The 24,732-nt window shown below is 37.0% G+C and overlaps 3 protein-coding genes across 3 annotated transcripts; 1 reads left to right on the forward strand and 2 right to left on the reverse strand.

Moving 5' to 3' along the window:
• Window positions 1-4,979: 4,979 nt before the first annotated feature.
• LOC147563467 (uncharacterized) lies at window positions 4,980-9,348 on the forward strand. Its single transcript, XM_086638188.1, has 5 exons — window positions 4,980-5,609; window positions 7,018-7,054; window positions 8,092-8,328; window positions 8,420-8,467; window positions 8,678-9,348. The coding sequence occupies exons 1-5, from the start codon at window positions 5,305-5,307 to the stop codon at window positions 9,080-9,082; spliced, it is 1,032 nt and encodes a 343-aa protein (XP_086494314.1). The 5' UTR covers window positions 4,980-5,304; the 3' UTR covers window positions 9,083-9,348.
• Window positions 9,349-9,455: 107 nt separating this feature from the next.
• Window positions 9,456-16,559, reverse strand: LOC147563468 (LEAF RUST 10 DISEASE-RESISTANCE LOCUS RECEPTOR-LIKE PROTEIN KINASE-like 1.1). Its single transcript, XM_086638169.1, has 7 exons — window positions 15,556-16,559; window positions 15,325-15,357; window positions 14,778-15,044; window positions 13,883-14,698; window positions 11,188-11,232; window positions 10,612-10,878; window positions 9,456-10,509 (listed from the first exon to the last, which is right to left on the reverse strand). The coding sequence occupies exons 1-7, from the start codon at window positions 16,298-16,300 to the stop codon at window positions 9,584-9,586; spliced, it is 3,099 nt and encodes a 1,032-aa protein (XP_086494295.1). The 5' UTR covers window positions 16,301-16,559; the 3' UTR covers window positions 9,456-9,583.
• Window positions 16,560-21,026: 4,467 nt separating this feature from the next.
• On the reverse strand, window positions 21,027-22,945 carry LOC147563469 (LEAF RUST 10 DISEASE-RESISTANCE LOCUS RECEPTOR-LIKE PROTEIN KINASE-like 1.1). Its single transcript, XM_086638176.1, has 4 exons — window positions 22,899-22,945; window positions 22,672-22,704; window positions 22,104-22,370; window positions 21,027-22,000 (listed from the first exon to the last, which is right to left on the reverse strand). Exons 3-4 carry the CDS (start codon window positions 22,228-22,230, stop codon window positions 21,078-21,080), a joined length of 1,050 nt encoding a protein of 349 aa, XP_086494302.1. The 5' UTR covers window positions 22,231-22,370; window positions 22,672-22,704; window positions 22,899-22,945; the 3' UTR covers window positions 21,027-21,077.
• Between the last annotated feature and the right edge of the window lie 1,787 nt (window positions 22,946-24,732).

The raw sequence follows: 24,732 nt of genomic DNA on the forward strand, positions 1-24,732 counted from the left end.
AATGCCTCGTTCTCGATCTCGAAATATTTCTATTCCGATAACAAATTTTGCCTCATTCATATCTTTCATTTCAAAGTTATTAGAAAGAAATTTCTTGGTCTCATATAATAAACCAAGATCATTAGTGGCAAGAAGGATATCATCAACATACAAAATCAAACATATGAACTTACTCCCACTGACCTTCTGATATATACATTGATCAACAATGTTTTCTTTAAATCCGAAGGTCACAATGGTGTCATTAAACTTCAGAAATCATTGTCGAGAAGCTTGCTTAAGTCCATATATTGACTTATTCAATTTACACACCAAATGTTCAATCCCTCTTTCAGTGTAGCCCTCTGGCTGCTCCATGTAGACCTCTTCCTCTAAACTCCCATTCAGAAAAGCGGTTTTCACATCCATTTGGTGAAGCTCCAAATTGTAATGAGCCACCAATGCCATAATAATTCTAAATGAGTCTTTTCTAGATACAGGCGAAAAAGTATCATGATAATCAATGCCTTCTTTCTGAGTGAAACCTTTTGCTACAAGTCTGGCCTTATAACGTTCAATTTTACCTTTAGAGTCGATCTTGGTCTTAAAGACCCATTTACACCCGATTTTCTTACATCCTTCAGGTAATTGAACCAAATCCCAGACTTTGTTTTGTGTCATTGATTTTAACTCTTCATTCATTGCATCAATCCATTTAGAAGAATCATTACTTTCCATTGCATGCGAAAATGAAACTGGATCTTCTTTGTTTGTCCCGATGTCATTTTCAAATTCCTGGAGGTATATCAGATAGTCAGAAGAGATAGCAGGTTTTCTTATTCTCTAAGACCTGCGTAATTCTACTGGATCATGAACTGGTGGGCTATTGACTTGTTGTTCATTATCACCGGGATGACAATTTTCGATAGGAACCTTTTCTGAAGATAAGGGTATGGGAACTGTTACCCTTACTTCGTCAATAATTACATTTCGTGATTCAGTACTCCCACTAGTGTCATGAGTCTCAAGGAATTTGGCATTACCAGTTTCAACAATTCTTGTGGTATGGTTAGGGCAATAGAATCTATATCCCATAGATTTTTCAGGATACCCAATAAAGAACCCGCTAATGGTTCTAGAATCCAATTTCTTTTCTTGAGGGTTATAGATTCTGGCTTCCGCTGCGCAACCCCAAACACGAAAGTGTCTTAAACTAGGTTTCCTTCCAGTCCACAACTCAAAAGGAGTTTTTGGAACTGACTTACTAGGAACTCGGTTTAAGACATACACAACAGTTTTAAGGGCTTCACCCATAACATAATGGGTAAAGTAGAGTTGCTCATCATACTCCTAACCATATCCATTAGAGTTCTATTACGCCTTTCAGCTACACCATTCTGCTGAGGTGTTCCTGGCATTGTATACTGTGCACAAATGCCAAGCTTTTCTAAGAGTTTAGCAAACGGACCAGGATGTTGTCCTGATTCGTCATACCTTCCATAATATTCACCACCTCGATCCGATCTGATGATTTTCACCTTTCTGTCTAATTGTCTTTCTACCTCAGTGATAAAAATCTCAACAACATTCACAGCCTGAGATTTATCATGTAACAAGTAGACATATCCATAACGTGAAAAATCATCTATGAAGTTGATAAAATATTGTTCTCCACTAATGCATGAAGTAGAGAAAGGTCCACAAATATCAGTATGGATGATCTCAAGAAGTTCTTTGCTCCTTGTGGCTCCTTTCTTGGATTGTGTTGTTGTTTTTCCTTTTATACAATCAACACAAATCCCAAAATCAGTGAAGTCTAAGTTCGGAAGTATTTCGACCTACACTAATCTCATAATTCTTTCCTTGGAGACATGCCCCAATCTTTTATGCCACAAGTTGCTAGAGTTCTCATTAGTTATACTATGTTCAATTCCAAAATTTACATTAGGATGCAGGTTTAAAAGAGATTTTGCAAAGTGATCATCAAGACTAATTTTATAAAGCTTGTCATATACAACACCACAACCAAAAAGTCGATTATTTTTGTACAAATCAAAACATTGGTTACCCAAAGATAGCTTATACCCTAAAATATCCAGTTGAAACATGGAAACTAGATTACGAGATACGGTTGGTACAAAAAGGGTATTATACAAATCTAAAAAACAACCAGTATCTAGTTTCAAACGGTAAGTTCCTATAGATATAACTTCAGAAGGAGTCTGGTTTGCCATTAGGATAAAACGTTCATTCTGACTTGGGGTTCGACTTGAAAGGTATCCCTGCATCGTTTTAGAAATATGAACATTAGCCCCCGTATTAAGCCACCAAGTATTAGAAGGAATTTCAATAAGATTCGATTCGAAACATACAAGAGCTATTTGCTCACCTTTCTTTTCGAACCAAGCCTTACGTTTTGGACAATCAGCCTGAAAGTGTCCAAACTTTCTACAGAAATGACATATGAATTTGTCCTTCTTTCGTATCTGGGCCTGAGGACCTAAAGCAGGTCCAGTGTTCTTTGGTGGAATGACTTTCTTACCTTTCTTGGGTTTCCATTTCTTTCCTCTAACTTCTTGAGCTACAAGATTAGTAGAAAAACTTTCTTGTTGCCTCAACCTTGTTTCCTCCTGAACTAACATACTTGATAGTTCATTCACATTCCATTGTTCTTTAAGAGAATTGTAATTCATTTGGAATGTACCATATTGAGGAGACAAGGAATTCATAATGAAGCGAACTAGAAAAGGTTCTTCTACGTTCATTCCAAGTCCATTTAATCTTGCTGCAATGTTAGTCATCTCGATCAAATGCTTCTGCATTCCTTTTACACCGTCATACTTTATGGTGGTAAGTTGAGCCATTAATGTGCCAGCTAGAGACTTATCAGCTGCACGATTCTTTAGCATTATCAATTTGAGGAAGAGATGTTCTTATGTTGCTCGCAATAGTCATTCGCATGAACATCATACTAAGTCTGTTCGATTTTTCCCAGACATCAAATTTATTCTTTTCATCAGTGCTACTTGACGCAGTTAGAGTAGCAGGTTTATCAGACATTAAGGCACGATCTAAATCAAGTACACCTAACGTGAACTTGATATGTTCGTTCCATTCTGAAAAATTTGATCCGGTAAAGATTGGAACAGACGCAGCTTGCGAGTGAAGAGATATAGGCGCAGATACTACAAACATAACCAAATCATAAGCACATGAACTATATATCAAAATTTCTCCTTTGGGATTAAATTAAGACATACATAACATTAATTATTTTATGTATAAAGAAATTCATTGGTACATCACCTAACCTAAAAAATGTTTATGACCTTTGGGCAACACAAACTAATTTTTAGATGATACCTTTTATATATAAACAAGTCCATTAGTGTATCATCTAACCTTAAAATGTTTATGACCTTTGGGCAACATAAACTAATTTTAGATGATACCTTTCATTTCTAGTCTACAATCCTTTTAACTTATAAATCATCTTTGGACAAATTATTTATTAAAAGAATCGTATAATGCAATTATATGAACCGTTTCATCGCATAAAATATTACAATAATGTGAGCCATTATTGATATGTATCCTTACTTCATAAGTCACTTTGGTGACATTCTTACTGATTATACATATCATGGTCACTATTTAATTATCCTTATGCTTTCTTAAAGTTATACCAAAACTTCGGTATAGAATTCAGTCGTAACCACGACCATGCCTACTAGGGTGGTAGCCACCATCCCTATCATTTAATAGATGATCGTTGCCACAATCATCGAGTGGTAACCACCATCTCTTTCAATTAGCATATATGATCGTTGCCACGACCATTAGAGTGGTAACCACCATCTCTTTCAATTAGCATGTATGATCGTTGCCACGACCATCGAGTGGTAGCCACCAGCTCTTATTCCATAATAACATATTCATAATACATAAATGAAATCAAAGATTCATTAGTGTTCTCATCTAACTACAAAACCAATGACTATATGAGTCCAATAATACAAACTCTTGTCAAGAACAATTCAAATTCAATAAAGATTTTGGACAAACATGAACATCTACACCCTATGCTCTGATACCACATGTTATACAAACGTATATACATATACAATGAGTTCATGGGATAAAACATGTAACCGAAAAATTCTTCCCATGACATAAAATGATCTAGAGACATCATGTTCATCACAATAATATTTTATCTTTAAATGAAACTTGAAGTTCTTGATAAGTAGTTTACCTTTCTCCATGTAGTGTTTAGAAAATAGATGATAAGCTTCTTCTTTGATTAAAGATGAACAAGTATACTCTTTCCTCTTCTTTTCTTCAATCCTATAGAGATGGAAATTCTAGCTTGAACTTGTATGAGCAAGAGCATATTTTCTATCCATTACTATCTCCTATTTATACTACAACAAAATGCATTTCCATCATTGCATTTTGTCTTGCCTAACACAACAAGTTGTGTTCATATAGGTGTCAAACATTCCATGTGTCAAGACAACAAACCATGAGGTGTAAAGACAACAAGGCAAGTTCATCTTATGTGTCAAACACCAAGTCCATAAGGTGTCAAGACAACATGACAACACAACTCATTCTTGAACTAGATATAGAGTTTCCTAAGCCCAATACTTGATGGGTTAATTGGATGGGACATACTATTGGACTTGTACGTATTAGGCCCATTCGTAAAGTACAAGGCCCAAAGTTTACAAGGGAGAGAGAAATAAACGAAGATAGTGGTGACGATGGTGAGTAGAGGAACGAGAGAAAAAATAGATTCCAGTGAAATTCGCCGTTAGTAAACCCACCGACGATTCTCTGTGGACGACACCAGTATTTTTTTTGTTGAAAGTCGACCGTATCAGTACGGAGAAGGGTGAAGTTTTGGAGAAAAAAAGCAAGTCAGTTTTTCCGCCCCAAAAGAATTAGTAGCCTAAATTGTTTTTCCCCAAAACAACAACCATTAACAAACCCCTCCTTTCTTTGCTTGGTAACTAGAAAGAGACATAACAAGTCCACTCTCTCCCCCACCTTCCACTACTCCCCAATAACATTACCTGACCCACCAATCACCATCCTCTCTCTCTCTCTCTCTCTCTCAAAATAATACCTTCAAACTTTCAAACCCCAAAACACAAACCAAAAAAGGAAAACGAAAAAAATTTGTTCCAGATTATACAGTTTCTGAGAAACCAAGATCTCTACTTTTTTTCTCTTCTGAAGATCAAAACCCTCAAAGGGTTTTTTCTGTTTCTTCATTTATGAATCAAATAAATTAATCTCAAGTGAGATGATAAGAAGAAGATGGGTGGAGTTACTTCATCAATAGCATCAAAATTTGCTTTTTTCCCTCCAACTCCTCCTTCATACACTGTCATCTCTGATGAATCTTCAACTGGTAAATTTCTAATACCTGATGTTCCTAAACGAGATAACGTTGATATCTTGAAACTTCGTACAAAAAGAGGAAATGAAATCGTAGCCGTTTATTTTAAGCATCCAAAGGCAACTGCTACTCTTCTTTATTCTCATGGTAATGCAGCTGATATTGGTCAAATGTTTGAGCTATTCCTCGAATTAAGCCTTCGTCTCCGTATCAATCTATTAGGGTAATACTCCTTTAAGCTTATTATTAGGTTAAAGATTTGATTTGAGATGTGGGTTGTGAATAGATTAGGGTTTAGATAGCTTTTGACTTGGGTTATTATTATGTTTTCTGATTTTGTTTGGTATATTTATTAGTAGAATCTGGAATTGAAATTTTACATGTTTTTGGTATAATAGTAGTACTTAATAAGGGTTTTGTTTTTGGGATCTAATTGGTACTTGTATTAGTTATGATGTTTGTTGTGATTAAATTCATTTCCCACTTTGCTTTTAGGGATTCTGTTCTATTATTGGCACTTTTTGTTAACAATTATGAGTTGTTAGGGTTAGGTTGATAAATTTGACTTTGGAGATGCAAGAATTAATGGAGATGCTGCATGTGAGTTTCCATCAAAGAATTTCTCGAAAAGTTTTTTAGATTAATAAGAAACATCTTTGGCAAGATTAACACCAAAAAACTTAAAAAGTAGCTTGTTAAGCATCAAATTAGAGTTGTTTAGCATTATATACTTTTTATTCGAATAACATATCATTAAGTATTTAAGTGGGAATCAGTTTCGTAGTAGTTTTTAATGCACGATTTGGGGAAGATTCTACAGTTAAAAAATTCAGTGAGTTTCCATCATTCCATGGAATCGTTACATTAAGTTTTGAACTTCACTAGATCTTGCCAAGTTCTTTTTATTGATCGTTAAGAAAATGTTTGGCAATTAGAACTTAGAAGGAACACATTTGACTTTTAACCATGTGGAGAAAAGTGACAATGCAGCAGGGGGCTTTTTGCTATATTGAAGTAGATACCATTTAATTGTCATTTTTTCGCATGCTGTTTTTTGTGTCTAAATTCGGTCCATATGGAGCTGTGCTAGTATATCTAAGGTGATGTAGCCATTTTTGTAACCTACTTGTCTTTGAGACGAAGTTTCAGCCACTTGGTTAACAGCACGAGTCACCTAATGTCACTTTGGTGGTTCACCATTATCTCGATTTCTACGTGTCGTAGGCTCGTAGCTAAATCCAATACTCCTTTTTTAGACTCCATTCTTTTTTAAGAATCTGAGTTTTCAAGCCTTTTGTTTCTTTTGGTTTATTTACATGGTCGGTTATTTACATGCATGTTAGATGCATTCTACTACTTCGTTCATCGTTTACCCTATCATATCTGTGTGTTTTATACCATCGTTCATTCAATAAAAATTACTCTTATCTTGGTCCCCCATATTCTCTTGGAAACTTTACATGTTGTTTAATCTGTTATAGCGTGCCGCCATTCATTCTGGATTATACTTCAAATTTTTCGTATTGGTTCCTCATGCACATTCTTTTCTTAGTAAAGCAAAAAAATTGAGGTAGTCTTTTTTTTATATTTTTCTGTTTTTTCTTTGACTGTTTGATGAATGATTTTTGTAGGTATGACTACTCTGGCTATGGGCAATCGACTGGAAAGGTTGGATTCTTAAAACTCCATTCTCTTCATTACATATAGAACGGAAGTTTCTTCCATTTTAAACCTGATTCTTGAATACCATTGGCTTCAAAGTTACTGTAATTGGAAAGGCCAAGATGCCCTAAAGAAGGGCAACAACTTCTATTATATAGACAAAGCATTACAAGTGAAAGGACTAAACTACCCTTTAACAAATAAATGAAATACATTTATGTTATATACACTTATATCCCCCCTCAAGCTTAGCATCGGTTTCCGAGAGTAAGCTTGTCACGTAAAATGTTGAAACGAGGTGTAGAGAGGCCTTTGGTAAATGCATCAGCCACATTGTCATCGCCGGGAATGTAATGAACACGAAGTTGACCATTGTTGACCCTTTCACGTACGAAATGAAAATCGATGGCTGCATGTTTCGTACATGAATGCAGAACCGCATTCACAGCAAGATAGGTTGCACTTATATTGTCACATAAAATAACCGGGTGGGCCAAGGTCCTTCAAAAGGTTTTGAATCCAAGCAACCTCAGCAGCCGTGTGGGCCAAGGTCCGGTATTCGGCCTCGGTTGACGACCTGGATACCGTTGGTTGGGTCTTCGAAGTCTAGCTAATAACATTGGGTCCCAATAACACACATAGGCCTGACGTGGAGCGTCTATCATCGGGTGACCCTGCCCAGTCAGCATCTGAATTTCATAGGTTGAATTATTCTTCTCCTTAGGCATTCAATGAGGATTATTTTTGGAGTATGTTTTAATATTACAATCCAGATTTCTTTTTATCCGAGGTCAATCTCGGATAAACTGATAACTCTACAGATATTGACATGTATACCCAAGCATCAGATTCTATCTTGTTTCACTAACCTTGAAGATCGATGTATCCAATTTCTGTAATTGGACAGTTTGAGATGAATTTGGAGGATGTGACTAAAATATCATTATTTTTTTGATCAGTTTATTTAGTCCACGTGTTAAATCGTTTGGATTAATGAAGGAGATATTCTCCCTTCTAATATTTCTGTTTCTCTTTTGAAACAGCCATCGGAATGTAATACATATGCAGACATTGAAGCAGCATATAAATGTGTCAAAGAGCAATACGGAGCTAAAGATGAGGAAATAATATTATATGGTCAGTCAGTTGGAAGTGGTCCAACTCTTGACCTTGCTTCTCGAATATCAAACTTAAGAGCCATAGTTCTACATAGTCCCATTCTCTCTGGTTTGAGAGTATTGTATCCCGTAAAACGGACATACTGGTTTGACATTTACAAGGTACACTTTTTGTTAACGATATTTACCAATTTCCGTAAGTCGAGATGAGTAGATGTTATGGAAGTGACAGCTAATCTTCTAGTTTTTCCAGAATATCGACAAAATTGGCATGGTGACCTGTCCTGTTCTTGTAATTCACGTAAGTACTTATTTTGTTGTGGTTGTTAAACCTCTTCGCCGATTTTGTAATATTCATGGAAGTTGTGATTTTGGAAGTGTCATCAGTATATTGTCATTAACTGCAACTCGGGTCTCGCAAAGAGTCACGAGTATTTAGCAACCCATTAACATATTTCTTCTCTGAATCGTCGTTAATAAAATTAAGTGAGATTTCGGTATCATTCTCCAGGGAACAGCAGATGAAGTTGTTGATTGCAGTCACGGAAAACATCTTTGGGAGCTTAGCAAGGAAAAGTACGAGCCTTTGTGGGTAAACGGTGGTGGTCATTGCAATCTTGAACTTTACGTCGAATATATCAAACACATGAAGAAATTTGTATCAGCTGTTGGTAAATCAAAGGCTCCAAATAGCAGTTCGAATAACACAAAGAAGGAATCAAATGATGAGAACAAAGTTCCCGAAAGTGGAAAGTTGGAGCTATCTGAAGTTGTCAGCAACAAGCCTGAGGTTTCAAGAAACAGTTTAGATAGCAGGCTTGAGAAATCCAAGAATTCGTCAAGCAAACCTGAAAAATCTCGAATGAGCACTGACATTGTCGAAAGGTACATAAGAAGAAAGATCTCGGTTTGGTGATAACTTCTTCAGACGATTGACTAAATTAAGTAACGTTTTAGCTTAAAGTGAGTTATCCTGGGAAGGACAAATTTCATCCTTCCTTTAGTTTGTCTTTCGATGAAAGATGACCAAATTAGGTCATCATAGTTATGCTCATGAATATCAGCATGAAACACTGCCAAAATACTGTATTTGTGTTCTCAATGTATTCAAATTCATCTGTATGTATTTCCTTTTTATGGTGATTCAGAATCCAAATCTATCAATCATTTGCTATTTGATCAGATCAAGCTTTATTTCTTAGTTTTGAATTTCATGAATCTTGATGCAGGTACCATGAACCCTAAACCGAAGACGATACTTTAGATAGAGATAATATTGATGCAGAAACTTGATGCAATCTGAATAATATTCACATTCTTATCGATCTTTCTTATATATACAGGTAGACATCTGAGTGTAGACTATATTTTAGAGTGACATTTCATTAGAAAAGCGAAAACAGAAGTTAGCAGACTATTAACTACTAGTATTAGGGGTAATATCACTGTCCCATCTCTGAGTCACAGAATCGGGTGAAAAAGGTGAAATATTATTCTTTAATAACCCGATATCGTCTGCCGCATTATCAATTTCCACTGCATTCACCTTCTTTAAACCTTCATGTTCAGTTTCTTTCAAAACCTCTAAAACTTCTGTCATAGCAGGCCTCATATCGCTGTCTTGCTGCAAACACCTAAAAGCTAATTCTGCCACCAATGTCATCATCTTCTTCACAGAGGAATCCGTTTCGAATCCAAGTGATGGATCTAGCAACTCATGTAAAGCATGATTATGAATCTTGTTGATCGCCAAATTAGACAAATTGATTTCGTGTCGATGTCTACTGATATCTACTGCTGGTTTTGACGATATAAGTTCAACCAAGACAACTCCAAAACTATAAACATCGCTCTTACTTGTGAGTTGATAGCATTGGTAGTACTCAGGATCAACATATCCAGGAGTCCCTTGTGGAGCAGTAGAAACGTGAGTGGCGTCCGTCGGGAAGAGACGAGAGAGACCGAAATCAGCTACCTTGACATGAAAACTTTCGTCGAGAAGGATATTGTTGGTCTTGACATCACGGTGAATGATTTCAGAAACATGAAGATATTTCAATGCATCAGCCGTTTCTATGGCGATATTCATTCGAACGGACCAAGGTACAAGGCAAGAACCTGCTCGTTCTCCATGGAGATGATCAGCAACGGTTCCATTAGGAACAAATTCATAGACAAGAAGAAGCTCGCGGCTATGTCGAGAAGTGCACCCATGGAGGATAACAAGGTTTTTGTGCCTTAAGCGAGAAAGTATTTGGACTTCATTCATGAACTGTTCGACTCGCTTGCCATTATTTTCGTATAAACGCTTAACTGCAACAACACGCCCGTCCTTTAGCTCTCCTGCATATACGTAATATAAGAATTTTAAACAGCGTATAGCTCAGTTTATAAAACAACATGAATGTGGTTCATTCATGAACAAGCTCTGCCATTACTTCTTACCATGGTAAACAGTACCAAATCCACCATATCCTAGTTCTTTGGCATCATCAAAATTGTTGGTGGCTTCTTCAAGTTCCTCATACGAAAAGATGGGAGCTAAAAAACCCTTTTCTTGGTCAGGCATCATGGAAAAATCAGGAGAAACGTTTTGAGATGATATAAGGGCTGAAGACTTATCGAGGTATCTTTTACGACGCCATCGACAGTACACAATGAGCAACACCACTAAACCTGTTAGAACACATCCCCCGACTCCAGATCCTATACCTGAAATAAATACACAAAACTTTGGTTAGAAGGAACCTCTTAGAAAAAAAAAAAACTTTAGTTGGAAGTTCTTATCCAGACTGGTTGATCAGTAGGTTTAAACAGATCGGTCACTTATTACCCCGCCAATGGAGCAGAGCTCCAATCACTTGGCGCATGAGCTCGAAAGAGCTTTTAAACCATAAATTGGATAGAATTAAGCCTTAAGGGTATAAAAATATCAAATTTAGTGATAGAAAATCATTTCAAATATAACGTGCAAGTATGTACAATTATATTCGAACAGAGATGGGTTTTATCAGTATTTACCTATTTCAACTTTCTTTTCGATACTGCGCTTCAGGTGAGGAGGAACTGCAGAAGTCGTGAAACGAATAGAGGATTAGTTTTAATAAACTTATGACTATATCATAAACAATTTAATTATTATTATCTACATCTTCTAACTACATACAAACTCCTACCGAAGAAATAAATTTAGGGAATATGGTAGCAACATATACAAAGGGGAGCGAAAGGAAAAAAAAGTGATTTTGTTTTCTATACTGTTTATGATAGTACCTGGTTCGTGACATTCAAATTGTTCAGTTCTATTAGTATTACGTAGAACTCCATTACAGTAACAATTGAAACAATCGCTCGACACATTCCACACGAAAGAAAAATCAGCAGTCAACAGAGCAAAAGGATTCTTTTCCCAAACACGGTGAGGGGGTGGTTGCGCAATTAATGGTAGCTGAATAATTGAACAACGACGCTTATCAGTCTCATTGAGACTAGACGGAAGCTGATCTGGATAACTATAGTGAAGAACAAATTTTTCTTTGCAACTTGTATACGTATAGATCTTAATACTATCGTATTCATAGAAACGACGATAATTAGCAAAGCATTTGTACAAGGTGAGGTTGGGGGTTCTGGATGAAAAAGAAACGGAGTGCGAGGAAGTCGGTAACTTAAACTTGTAGTCCAGGTTGCAGCTTCTCAAACGCAATTGACGTCGGAGGAACTGGTCATGAAGTAGTACTGTATTGTTGTGGAGGATACTTTTGACATCATACCTTCTTCCTCCCTGGTGTATTTGAGGTGGCTCTGCCTTGCAATCTATAACTAATGGGCCACACTCAGGATTGGTGGCATTGGAGAAGGGGTAACCAGTTCTTCCTATGCTTCCACATTCAAAGAGGGTACAATTGGGTCTTTGTTTCTGTTCATGTTTAGCTAAGATGATGTATGGGAGAATTAAGGAGAACAAGAAATGAATTAGAAAAGTAGGAATCTTTAGAGTTTTCATTCTTTGGTTAAGGAAAACTTCTGAAAACAAGATTCGATACTAAAACACAAGAAGATATATGAAAAGAGGTATTCAATTTAAAAACATGATAGAAGCATCGGAAATAACTCTTCAACTGTGGTTTCTAACTACCAATAATGTTATCGTATCAGTTGATACATAAGATTGACTTCGTAGACTCGAAAGACTTGAGAATAAGATTGAGAAGACCCACAGGTCCTTGTTGAAGATTTGAATCATAAGACAAGTATTAGGAAAGCATCCTCATCCACCCCTTCTTTAATATTTTCCTAAATAGACTTGGCTAGTCTTTTAGTCTCTTTCAATCTTCCATTAAAGGCTAGTACTATCCTTGGTCCTACACTCCTTTACCTCATCTCTTAATAAGGTTCTAAATAGCTTCGATTTTGAGCAACGAATTCATGAAAATGATAATCGTGATGTTACTAGCAACGAATCAACTCAAACGCGTATTCAATGGTACAGCAAAGATTAGTCTTGACAATGATATCAAGATAGCATCAAAAAATCCATTCAAAAAGGGAAAATTAGCACTCAAATAGAAGTATCGATTCTTATAACGCTGACGTTCACTTCTGCACCATTTCCTGGTTTCGAACATGGGAATTGGTTGTTACTACTGTCTGTTAAACATCGACGTCCATTTGTGTAACAACCAAAACATTCATCCGAAACATCCCATCCAAGAGAAAATTCAGCACTCAACAGATGAAACAGATCATTCTGAAACTCATCTGGTGGTGGTGGTGGCATAACTAAAGGTACCTGAATAACTGAACAGTGAGGCATCAAAATCCCAGGTAAGGAAACTTTATTAGCTTTCTCAGGATAGCCATAGTACATAACATACTCATTTTCGCCTTCAAATATGCAATTAAAACCACCAAACAACAGTGGAAGGAGAGAACTAGTATCTGGATCAAGCTTGTTGCATTAAAGGTAATAAGCGGATATATGGGTTCCACACTCTTCAAAAGCTCCCCACATTGGATAACCTCAAGAAGAAAGGAATGCCAATAGTCAACAGATGTATTCTTCGCAAACAAGATGAGTAACCATCAATAATCTGTTCATCCACTGTCTCGTGGCCGTAAGCCTACGGGTCTAGTTTTTATCAGCAGCGAAAGTTAGCTGGTGTTTCTAAAACAACTTAGCGGAGTCCTTGGAGCAATGATGATCAATCGCTGTTAGGAAGAACAGAAGGCGCATTTGAAACATTATCCTGGCAACAATAGTATGGAATTTATGGAAAGACAGAAACAAATTATTTTTTGAGGAATCTAATACTAGCAGCAGGATAGCCATTGAGGATGTAAAAGGCACAGTCTATGCTTGATCTAGGGCTATTAAGGAATTTAAAGATGTGGCTTTTGTAGACTTGGTACTCAATTGGGAGAAAAAGTTATTGACGCGGAAACTTGATGCAATCTGAATAATATTCACATTCCTTTCGATCTTTCTTATATATACTCTCTATATATAAACTAAATTATGTTCAAAAACAGGTAGATGTTGAGTGTAGACTATATTTTGAATGATATTTCATTAAAAAAGCGAAAAAACAGAAGTTAGAAGACTATTAACTACTAGTATTAGGGGTAATATCACTGTCCCATATCTGAGTCACAGAATCGGGTGAAAAAGGTGAAATATTATTTTTTAACAACCCGATATCATCTGCTGCATTACCAATTTCCACTGCATTCGCCTTATTCGAACCTTCATTTTCAATTTCTTTCAAAACCTCTAAAACTTCTGTCATAGAAGGCCTCAAATCACTGTCTTGCTGCAAACACCTAAAAGCTAATTCTGCCACCAATGTTATCATCTTCTTCACATATGAATCCGTTTCGAATCCAAGTGATGGATCTATCAACTCATGTAAAGCATGATTAAGAATCTTGTTGATTGCCAAATTAGACAAATTGATTTCGTGTCGATGTCTACTGATATCTACTGCTGGTTTTGACGATATAAGTTCAACCAAGACAACTCCAAAACTATAAACATCGCTCTTAGTTGTGAGTTGATAGCATTGGTAGTACTCAGGATCGACATATCCAGGAGTTCCTTGTGGAGCAGTAGAAATGTGAGTGACGTCCGTCGGGAAGAGACGAGAGAGCCCAAAATCAGCTACCTTGACGTGAAAATTTTCGTCGAGAAGAATATTATTGGTTTTGACATCACGGTGAATGATTTCAGAAACATGAAGGTATTTCAATGCATCAACAGTTTCTATGGCGATATTCATTCGAACAGGCCAAGGTACCAGGCCAGAACCTGCTCGTTTTCCATGGAGATGATCAGCAACAGTTCCATTAGGAACAAATTCATAGACAAGAAGAAGCTCGCGGCTATGTCGAGAAGTGCACCCATAGAGGATAACAAGGTTTTTGTGCCTTAAGCGAGAAAGTATTTGGACCTCATTAATGAACTGTTCGACTCGCTTGCCATTATTTTCGTATAAACGCTTAACTGCAACAACACGCCCATCCTTTAGCTCTCCTGCATATACGTAATGTAAGAAAATTATAAATCGGGAGACAGCTCAATTTATAGTATATGCTCTGCCATTACTTCTTACCATGGTAAACAGTACCAAATCCACCATCTCCTAGTTCTTTGGCATCATCGAAATTGTTGGTGGCTTCCTCAAGTTCCTTGTACGAAAAGATGGGAGCTAAAAATCCCTTTTCTTGGTCAGGCATCATGGAAAAATCAGGAGAAACATTTCGAGATGATAAGAGGACTGAAGACTTATCGAGGTATCTTTTGCGACGCAATCGACAGTACACAATGAGCAACACCACTGAACCTGTTAGAACACATCCTCCTATTCCAGATCCTATACCTGTAATAAATACACAAAAACTTTGGTTAGAACTTAGAAGGAACCTCTTAGAAAAAAGAAAACTTTAGTTGGAAGTTCTTATCCGAACTGGTTGATCAGTAGGTGAACATAGATCGATTACTTATTACCTCTCAAATGGAGCAGAGCTCCAATCAATTGGCGCGTGAGCTAGAACGAGATTTTACACCATAAATTGGATATAATAGAAAATCATTTCAAATATATCCGTGTAAGTATGTACCATTATATTCAAACAGAGATGGGTTTTATGAGTGTTTACCTATTTTAACTTTCTCTCCGGTATTGCGCTTCGCTGCAGAAGCCGTGAAACAAATAAAAGGATTAGTTTTAATAAACTGATGACTATATCATAAACAATTTGATTAATATTATCTACATCTTTTAACTACGTACGTACAAACTCCTAAGAAGAAATAAATCTAGAGAACACGGTAGCAACATATACAAAGGGGAGAGAAACAAAAAAGTGATTTTTCTTATCCATACATACCTAGTACGTGGCATTCAAATTGTTGAGTTCTATTATTAGTTATACATTGACCTCTGCCTTTGTGACAATTGCGACAATCACTGGAGGCATTCCACCCAAAAGAAAATTCAGCAGTCAACAGAGCAAAAGGATTCTCTTTCCAAACATGAGGAAGGGGTGGTTGCGCAATTAAGGGTATCTGAATAACTGAACAACGACGATTATCATTCTCACTGATGAGACTAGATGGAAACGGATCTGGATAACTATAGTAAAGAACAGAGTTTTCTTTGCATTTTGTATACTTGTAGAACTGAACACTATCGTTTCCATGGAAAGGGCGATTTTTATCAGAGCATTTGTACAAGGTAAGGTTGAGGGTTGTGTATACAAAAGAAACGCAGAGCGAGGAAGCTGGTACTTTAAACTTGTAGTCCAGATCGCAGCTATTCGAACTCAATTGAAGTTGGAGTAACTGGTCTTCAAGCACTATTGTATTGTTGTAGAAGATACTTTTGACATCATAATTTCTTCCTCCCTGGTGTATTTGAGGTGGCTCTGCCTTGCAATCTATACCTACCGTGCCACACTCAGGATTGGTGCCATTGGAGAAGGGGTAACCAGTACTTCCTAAGCTTCCACATTCAAAACGTGAACCATTGGGTCTTTGTTTCGGTTCATCGTTAGCTGAGATGAGGTATGGGAAGAGTAAAGAAAACATGAATTGGATAAGACAAGTAGGAATATGATGCACGCGCATAAACATGTGGGCCCACGTCCACACGTGCCCACATCCTATTCCGCCATAATAGTAGTTTTTATTAGTATAAGATTAGGAAGTTACTTTAATTTGATATTTCTTTATTTTGAAGTTTCTATGTTTTGAGTATTTTATTATTTTAGGAATCCTAGTTTGAGTCTATCTAGGAAAGTTTGTTATCCTATAAAAGGAGGTCTAGTCTATTTTATTATTCAGATTGAAGAGAAAAACCATTGAAGTTATTAAGAATTTAAGTTTAGTTTATCGTTTCTTACAGTTTTCTTTAATTGTTCTTAGTTTATTTTATTGTTCTTTAATTATTCCGCTCCGTCTATATCAAGTGGTATTCAGAGCCATCAAAATTCTGGATTTTTTTTCGTGAAGGTTAGTTTTTATATCAATGGATTCTTCGTCTTATAGTGATGAAAGTTTTTTTGAAGAAAGATCGAATTGCGAGGAAGATGATTTATCTTACCAAGAAATTTATTTTAATGATCGACAAGAAGATAACTTCTCCTACTATGAGGCAGAAAATTTCGATGAGTCGAATATGGATGATTTTGGATACGAATGGAAATATTCAACACATAACTATGAAGACAAAATTCCAATTGAAGAAAATCATCATAACCAAAAGAAGCATTCGACATGTTCGTATGATTGGGAACCCGGAGACGAATGGGGCTATTCAAAACATAACAATGAAAACAAAATTCAAATTGAAGAAAATCATCAAAAGAAGAATTCGACATATTCGTATGATTGGGAACCCGGAGACGAACCAAGTAAGTCATATTTTTTTCCTTCCCCTCCATCTTCCTATTGCTCCATAGAACAACCAAATCATAACAAGTCTTTTGGAAATCCCTTGCCGACGCCACCATCGTATTCCACTTATTATTTTACACCAAGCCAAAACCCTGAATCCTCGCTAAACCCTAGCACCATCCATCACCCATCTTTCCCCAACCAAAGCCTAAACGAAACTTCTCCAAACCGAAGCATATTCGGCCACCCTTTACCACCCTACCAAACCCTAGCCGAAGCAACACCAAGCCCTAGAGAAACCGTCCAACAGAACCTACCCACTCAAACCCTAGCATATCAACACTTCTTTGCCCATTACCCTAACCTGCCCGTCCACAACAGTAACTCAACGACCCCATACGCACACACCACCAACCACCTTGCATACCCTACCCATCCGGCTGCAAATACCCGTCCCTATCAACCTAACCAACATTCCCCATGGCCCATTCCGGAACCAAGATACACCCCATCTTTTACCCACGTCCCTTATGAAGCCCGACATTACCCTACCACCACTACCTACTCGGTTGAACCCATCAACTACACAACAAGCACACCTTGCACCTCTCTAAATCGCAACCCTACCCTATTACACGGAGACCTCGTCTACAATCAACACCCAAACCCATCCAACTCCTTCCTAGACCAAACCACGAAACAAAATTCTTACCGTGATCCTTATCAATCCCTTGACCATGAAACAACACCAAACCGAATCCACCTAAACCACTCACATGAACCGTTTACTCCAACCCTTGAATTGAACTTTCCATCACCACATTCATATCAACATAACCTATCAATAACCAACCCAACATCAAACCTAGAGTCTTACCTTTCCACCACAACCGAAACCATCCACCAACCAACTACACCACCACCTAAACTAGCCAATTTCAAAAGGAATAAGATGGAACTATCTTCCACGCAAGAGTTTGACAAAATCATAATAGAGGAAAGTCATAATCTGGATTTAACGAAGGAAGCTGAGGAAGAAATATTTGTTACACAATCACCATGGATACAAGATGTCTCTACAAGTTATGGGATTTCAAATGGAGTTCTCTCTTCTTATATCATTGGCGTATGTAACTTTGTTGATTATGCTACTCGACTATTTTCGTGTGCCAATTATCAAGGTAACTACATTTGGAAACCCGGAGAATTGAGTATTTGTTTTCTAGAAGTTTTACAATGTGTTTCAAAGGACATGCCTCTAAGTCAAGAGAGATCTCGACAATTCATTGTTGCACTGAAGGATATTTGGAGACCAGGAGATTTATTCTTTTCTGTTGATTCTGTTATTCGATTACTTTCTTGTGATGATTATCAAAGCAACTACATCGGGGGAAAAGGACATATATTATTTCAAATTCTGAAAGTTTTAAGAGGAGTTGTCCTTCGATCATCTCCATTTGTTGATCCCTACCTCTTACGAAACAAAGTACGAAATCAAGTCCTACAATATTTACCCGACATGTCTTCAAGAAAAGAGAGATCCCAACGATTACATTTTGCATCTCTCAGGATTTTCACTTTATTCCAGGCACACCCTTATATGTTCTTTATTGTGGTTCCTATGCACAACTCAAGGGAGGCCTCTTTTGCTCAATCCAAGCTTGGGTCACTATTGCCGATTGAAGAAGGTTCTGCAGAATTGAACACCATCCAAAAGTCGGTTCGGGACGAACCTTCTGGGGAACAGGGTGCTGATGCAGGCGCATAAACATGTGGGCCCACGTCCACGCGTGCCCACATCCTATTCGGCCATAATAGTAGTTTTTATTAGTATAAGATTAGGAAGTTACTTTAATTTGATATTTCTTTATTTTGAAGTTTCTATGTTTTGAGTATTTTATTATTTTAGGAATCCTAGTTTGAGTCTATCTAGGAAAGTTTGTTATCCTATAAAAGGAGGTCTAGTCTATTTTATTATTCAGATTGAAGAGAAAAACCATTGAAGTTATTAAGAATTTAAGTTTAGTTTATCGTTTCTTACAGTTTTCTTTAATTGTTCTTAGTTTATTTTATTGTTCTTTAATTATTTCGCTGCGTCTACATCAGAATATTCTGAGTTTTCATTCTTTGGTTAACGAAACCTTCTGAAAACAAGATTCAATACTGAAACTCGAGAAGATATATGAAAAGAGGTATTCAATTTAAAAACATGACAGAAGAATCGGAAATAACTCTTCAACTGTGGTTTCTAACTACCAATAATGTTATCGTATCGGTTGATACGTAAGATTGACTTCGTGATTGGTGACTTGAAAGACTTGAGAATAAGATTAAGAAGACCCACAGGTCCTTGTTGAAGTTTTGAAAGTTTGAATCATAAGACAAGTATTAGGGAAGCATCCTCATCCACCCCTTCTTTGATATTTTCCTAACCGGACTTGACTATTCTTTAAGTCTTCATATCTTTCATCTTCCATTAAAGGCTAGTACTATCCCTGGTCCTACTCTCCTTTACCTCATCACCTAAATAGTTCTAACTAGCTTCGCTTTCTAATAGCGAACCGCACAAGACCAATCAAAGAATTCATGGAAAATGATAACGGTGATGTTACTAGCAACGAATCAACTAAAAGGCGTAACATATGGTGCAGCAAAGACTAGTCTTGACAATGATATCAAGAAAGCATCAAAAAACTCATTCAACAAGAGAAAATTTGCACTCAAATAGAAGTATCGATTCTTTTACCGTTGACGTTCATTTCTGCACCATTTCCTGGTTTTGAACATTGGAATTGGTTGTTACTACTGTCTGTTAAACATCTGGTGGTGATGGTGGCATAACTAAAGGTAGCTGACTAACTGAACAGTGAGGCATCAAAATCCCAGGTAAGGAAACTTTATTAGGTTTCTCAGGATAAGTATAGTATATAACATACTCATTTTTTGCAACCTTCAAATATGCCATTAAAACCACCAAAAAACAGTGGAAGGAGAGAAATGGTATCTGGATCAAGCTTGTTGCATTTGAACAAGGTAAGGTTGGGGCTAGTCCACTTGAAGGTAATAAGAGGAGATATGGCCTATGGGTATCTTGAAGTTGTCTGAGAAGTTGCAGTTTCTTGAATCCAATTGATGTTGAAGGATTTGATCATGAATCAATATGGTTTCATTCTAGAAGATGTTGTTAACATCATATAATCTTCCTTCCTGTAAGTCAATAATCGGCGTTTTTCTAGTGCAATCCATTCCATATAAACCACACTCAGGATGGGTGATATTGGAGTAAGGAAAGAAAACTTCCCCAAGGGTTCCACACTCTTCACAAGCTCCCCACAATGAATAACCTCAAGAAGAAAGGAATGCCAATAGTCAACAGATGTAGTCTTTGCAAACAAGATGAGGGAACCATCAATCATATGTTCATCCACTGTCCAGTTGCCGTAAGCCTACGGGTCTACTTATTATCGGCAGCGAAAGTTAGCTGGTGTTTCTCAAACAACTTAGTGGAGTCCTTGGGGCAATGGGGATCAATCGTTGTTAGGAAGGACAGCAGGCGCATTTGGAACATTATCACGGCAACAATAGTATGGAATTTATGGAACCACGGAAACAACAAAATTTTCAAAGAATCTAATAATACTAGCAGCAGGATAGACATTGAGGATGTAAAAGACAGTCTATGCTTGGTCTAGGGCTATTAAGGAATTTAAAGATGTGTCTTTTGTAGACATGGAAGTCAATTGGGAGGAGTGGATGATGTAACAAATCCCGATTGATTTAACTTTTCTTGTAAGTAGTTTTTCTTTCAATATATTAATTCAAATTTAGAAAAAAAAAATTATTGACGCGGAAACATGATGCAATCTGAATACTATTCACATTCCTTTCGATCTTTCTTATATATACTCTCTATATATAAACTAAATTATGTTTAAAAACAGGTAGGCCTCGAGTGTAGACTATATTTTAGAATGACATTTCATTGGAAAAGAGAAAAACAGAAGTTAGAAGACTATTAACTACTAGTATTAGGGGTAATATCACTGTCCCATCTCTGAGTCACAGAATCGGGTGAAAAAGGTGAAATATTATTCTTTAACAACCTGACATCGTCTGCTGCAATATCAATTTCCACTCCTTTCGCCTTCTTTGAACCTTCATTTTCAATTTCTTTCAAAACTTCTAAAACTTCTGTCATAGAAGGCCTCATATCACTGTCTTGCTGCAAACACCTAAAAGCTAATTCTGCAACCAATGTAATCATCTTCTTCACAGATGAATCTGTTTCGAATCCAAGCGATGGATCTATAAGCTCATGTAAAGCATGATTATGAATCTTGTTGATTGCCAAATTAGACAAATTGATTTCATGTCGATGTCTACTGATATCTACTGCTGGTTTCGACGATATAAGTTCAACCAAGACAACTCCAAAACTATAAACATCGCTCTTACTTGTGAGTTGATAGCATTGGTAGTACTCAGGATCAACATATCCAGGAGTCCCTTGTGGAGCAGTGGAAACGTGAGTGACGTCCGTCGGGAAGAGACGAGAGAGCCCGAAATCAGCCTTGACATGAAAATTTTCGTCGAGAAGGATATTGTTGGTTTTGACATCACGGTGAATGATTTCAGAAACATGTAGATATTTCAATGCATCAGCCGTTTCTATGGCGATATTCATTCGAACGGACCAAGGTATGAGGCCAGAACCTGCTCTTTCTCCATGGAGATGATCAGCAACGGTTCCATTAGGAACAAATTCATAGACAAGAAGAAGCTCCCGGCTATGCCGAGATGTGCAACCATAGAGGATAACAAGGTTTTTGTGCCTTAAGCGAGAAAGTATTTGAACTTCATTCATAAACTGTTCGACTCGCTTGCCATTGTTTTCGTATAAACGCTTAACTGCAACGACACGCACGTCCTTTAGCTCTCCTGCATATCCGTAATATAAGAATTTTTAAACAGCGTATAGCTCAGTTTATAGAACAACATGAATGCGGTTCATTAATGAATAAGCTCTGCCATTACTTCTTACCATGGTAAACAGTACCAAATCCACCATCTCCTAGTTCTTTGTCATCATCGAAATTGTTGGTGGCTTCTTCAAGTTCCTCATAAGAAAAGATGGGAGCTAAAAATCCCTTTTCTTGGTCAGGCATCATGGAAAAATCAGGAGAAACGTTTCGAGATGATATGAGGCCTGAAGACTTATCGAGGTATCTTTTACGACGCCGTCGACAGTACACAATGAGCAACACCACTAAACCTGTTAGAACACATCCTCCTATTCCAGCTCCTATACCTGAAATAAATACACAAAAACTTTGGTTAGATGGAACCTCTTAGAAAAAAGAAAACTTTAGTTGGAAGTTCTTATCCAGACTGGTTGATCAGTAGGCGAACACAGATCGATCACTTATTACCTCAAAAATGGAGCAGAGCTCCAGGTAATTGGTGCATGAGCTCGAACGTGCTTTTACACCATAAATTGGATATAATTTATATAAAGATAATCAAATCTTGTAATAGAAAAGCATTTCAAATATATCCGTGTAAGTATGTACGATTATATTCAAACAGAGATGGATTTTATGAGTGTTTACCTATTTTAACTTTCTCGCCGGTATTGCGCTTCGCTGCAGAAGTCGCGAAACAAATAAAAGGATTAGTATTTGTAAACTGATGACTATATCATAAACAATTTGATTAATATTAGCTACATCTTCTAACTACGTACAAACTCCTACGAAGAAATAAATCTAGAGAATACAGTAGCAACATATACAAAGGGTAGAGAAACAAATAAGTGATTTTTCTTATCCATACGTACCTAGACCGTGGCATTCAAATTGGTGAGTTCTATTATTAGTTGTACATTGACCTTCGTATTTGCGACAATAGCGACAATCTCTCGACACATTCCACTCAAAAGAAAATTCAGCAGTTAAGAGAGCAAAAGGATTCTCTTCCCAAACATGAGGAAGGGGTGGTTGCGCAGTTAAGGGTATCTGAATAACTGAACAACGACGGTTATCATTCTCACTGATGAGACTAGATGGAAACGGATCTGGATAACTATAGTGAAGACCAAAGTTTTCTTTGCATTTTGTATACGTATAGAACTTAACACTATTGTTTCCATGGAAAGGACGATTTTTATCAGAGCATTTGTACAAGGTGAGGTTGAGGGTTCTGGATACAAAAGAAAGGGAGAGCGAGGAAACCGGTAATTTAAACTTGTAGTCCAGATCGCAGCTATTCGAACTCAATCGATGTTGGAGTAACTGGTCATGAAGTACTATTGAATCGTTGTAGAAGATACTTTTGACTTCGTAACTTCTTTCTCCCAGGTGTATTTGAGGTGGCTCTGCCTTGCAATCTAAAACTAATGGGCCACACCCAGGATTGGTGCCATTGGAGAATTGGATCTATGTTTCTTAGCTAAGATGAGGTATGGGAGGAGTAAAGAAAACATGAATTGGATAAGACAAGTAGGAATGTTTTGAGTTTTCATTCTATGGTTAACGAGAACTTCTGAAAACAAGATTCAATAATGAAACACAAGAAGATATATGACAAGAGGATTCAATTTAAAAACATGACAGAAGAATGGGAAATAACTCTTCAACTATGGTTTCTAACTACCAATAATGTTATCGTATCGGTTGATATGTAAGATTGACTTCGTGACTAAAGACTCGAAAGACTTGAGAATAAGATTGAGAAGACCCACAGGTCCTTGCTGAAGATTTCAAAGTTTTAATATTAAGACAAGTATTAGGGAAGCATCCTCATCCACCCCTTCTTTGATAATGTCCTAAATCGACTTGACTAGTCTTTAAGCAACAAATCGACTCAAACACGTATTCAATTGTGCAGAACAGATTAGTCTTGACAATGATATCAAGAAAGCATCAAAAAAATCATTCAGAAAGAGAAATTTAGCATTCAAATAGAAGTTACGTTTCTATACCGTTTATGTTCATTTCTGCACCATTTCCTGGTTTCGAACATCGAAATTGGTTGCTACTACTATCAGTTAAACATTGACCTGCATTATAACAACCAAGAGATTCATCCAAAACATCCTATCCAAGAGAAAATTCAGCACTCAACAGATGAAACAGATCATTCTGAAAATCATCTGGTGGTGGTGGTGGTGGTGGTGGTGGTGGTGGCTGAACTAAAAGGTAGCTGAATAACTGAAAAGTGAGGAAAATCAATATGGTTTCATTGTAAAAGATGTTTTTAACATCATATAATCTTCCTTCCTTTAAGTCGATAATCGGCGTTTTTTGAGTGCCATCCATGACATATAAACCACACTCAGGATGGGTGATATTAGAGTAAGGAAAGAAAACTTTCCCAAGGGTTCCACACTCTTCAAAAGCTTCCCACAGTGGATAACCTCAAGAAGAATGGAATGGCAATAATCAACAGATGTATTATTTGCAAACACGATGAGGAACCCATCAATCATCTGTTCATCCACTGTCCAGTGATATCAGAGTTAGGAAAGAAAAATTCCGCAAACAACTTAGCGGAGTCCTTGGAGCAATCGGGATCAATCACTGTTAGGAAGAACAAAAGGCGCATTTGGAACATTATCCCGGCAACAATAGTATGGAATTTATGGAAAGACAGAAACAACAAAATTTTCAAAG

Source organism: Eschscholzia californica, unplaced genomic scaffold, assembly GCF_041429995.1.
Source record: "Eschscholzia californica isolate CP2 unplaced genomic scaffold, dmEscCali1.0.p SCAF_1, whole genome shotgun sequence".
In the NCBI taxonomy this organism is placed as follows: Eukaryota; Viridiplantae; Streptophyta; class Magnoliopsida; order Ranunculales; family Papaveraceae; genus Eschscholzia; species Eschscholzia californica.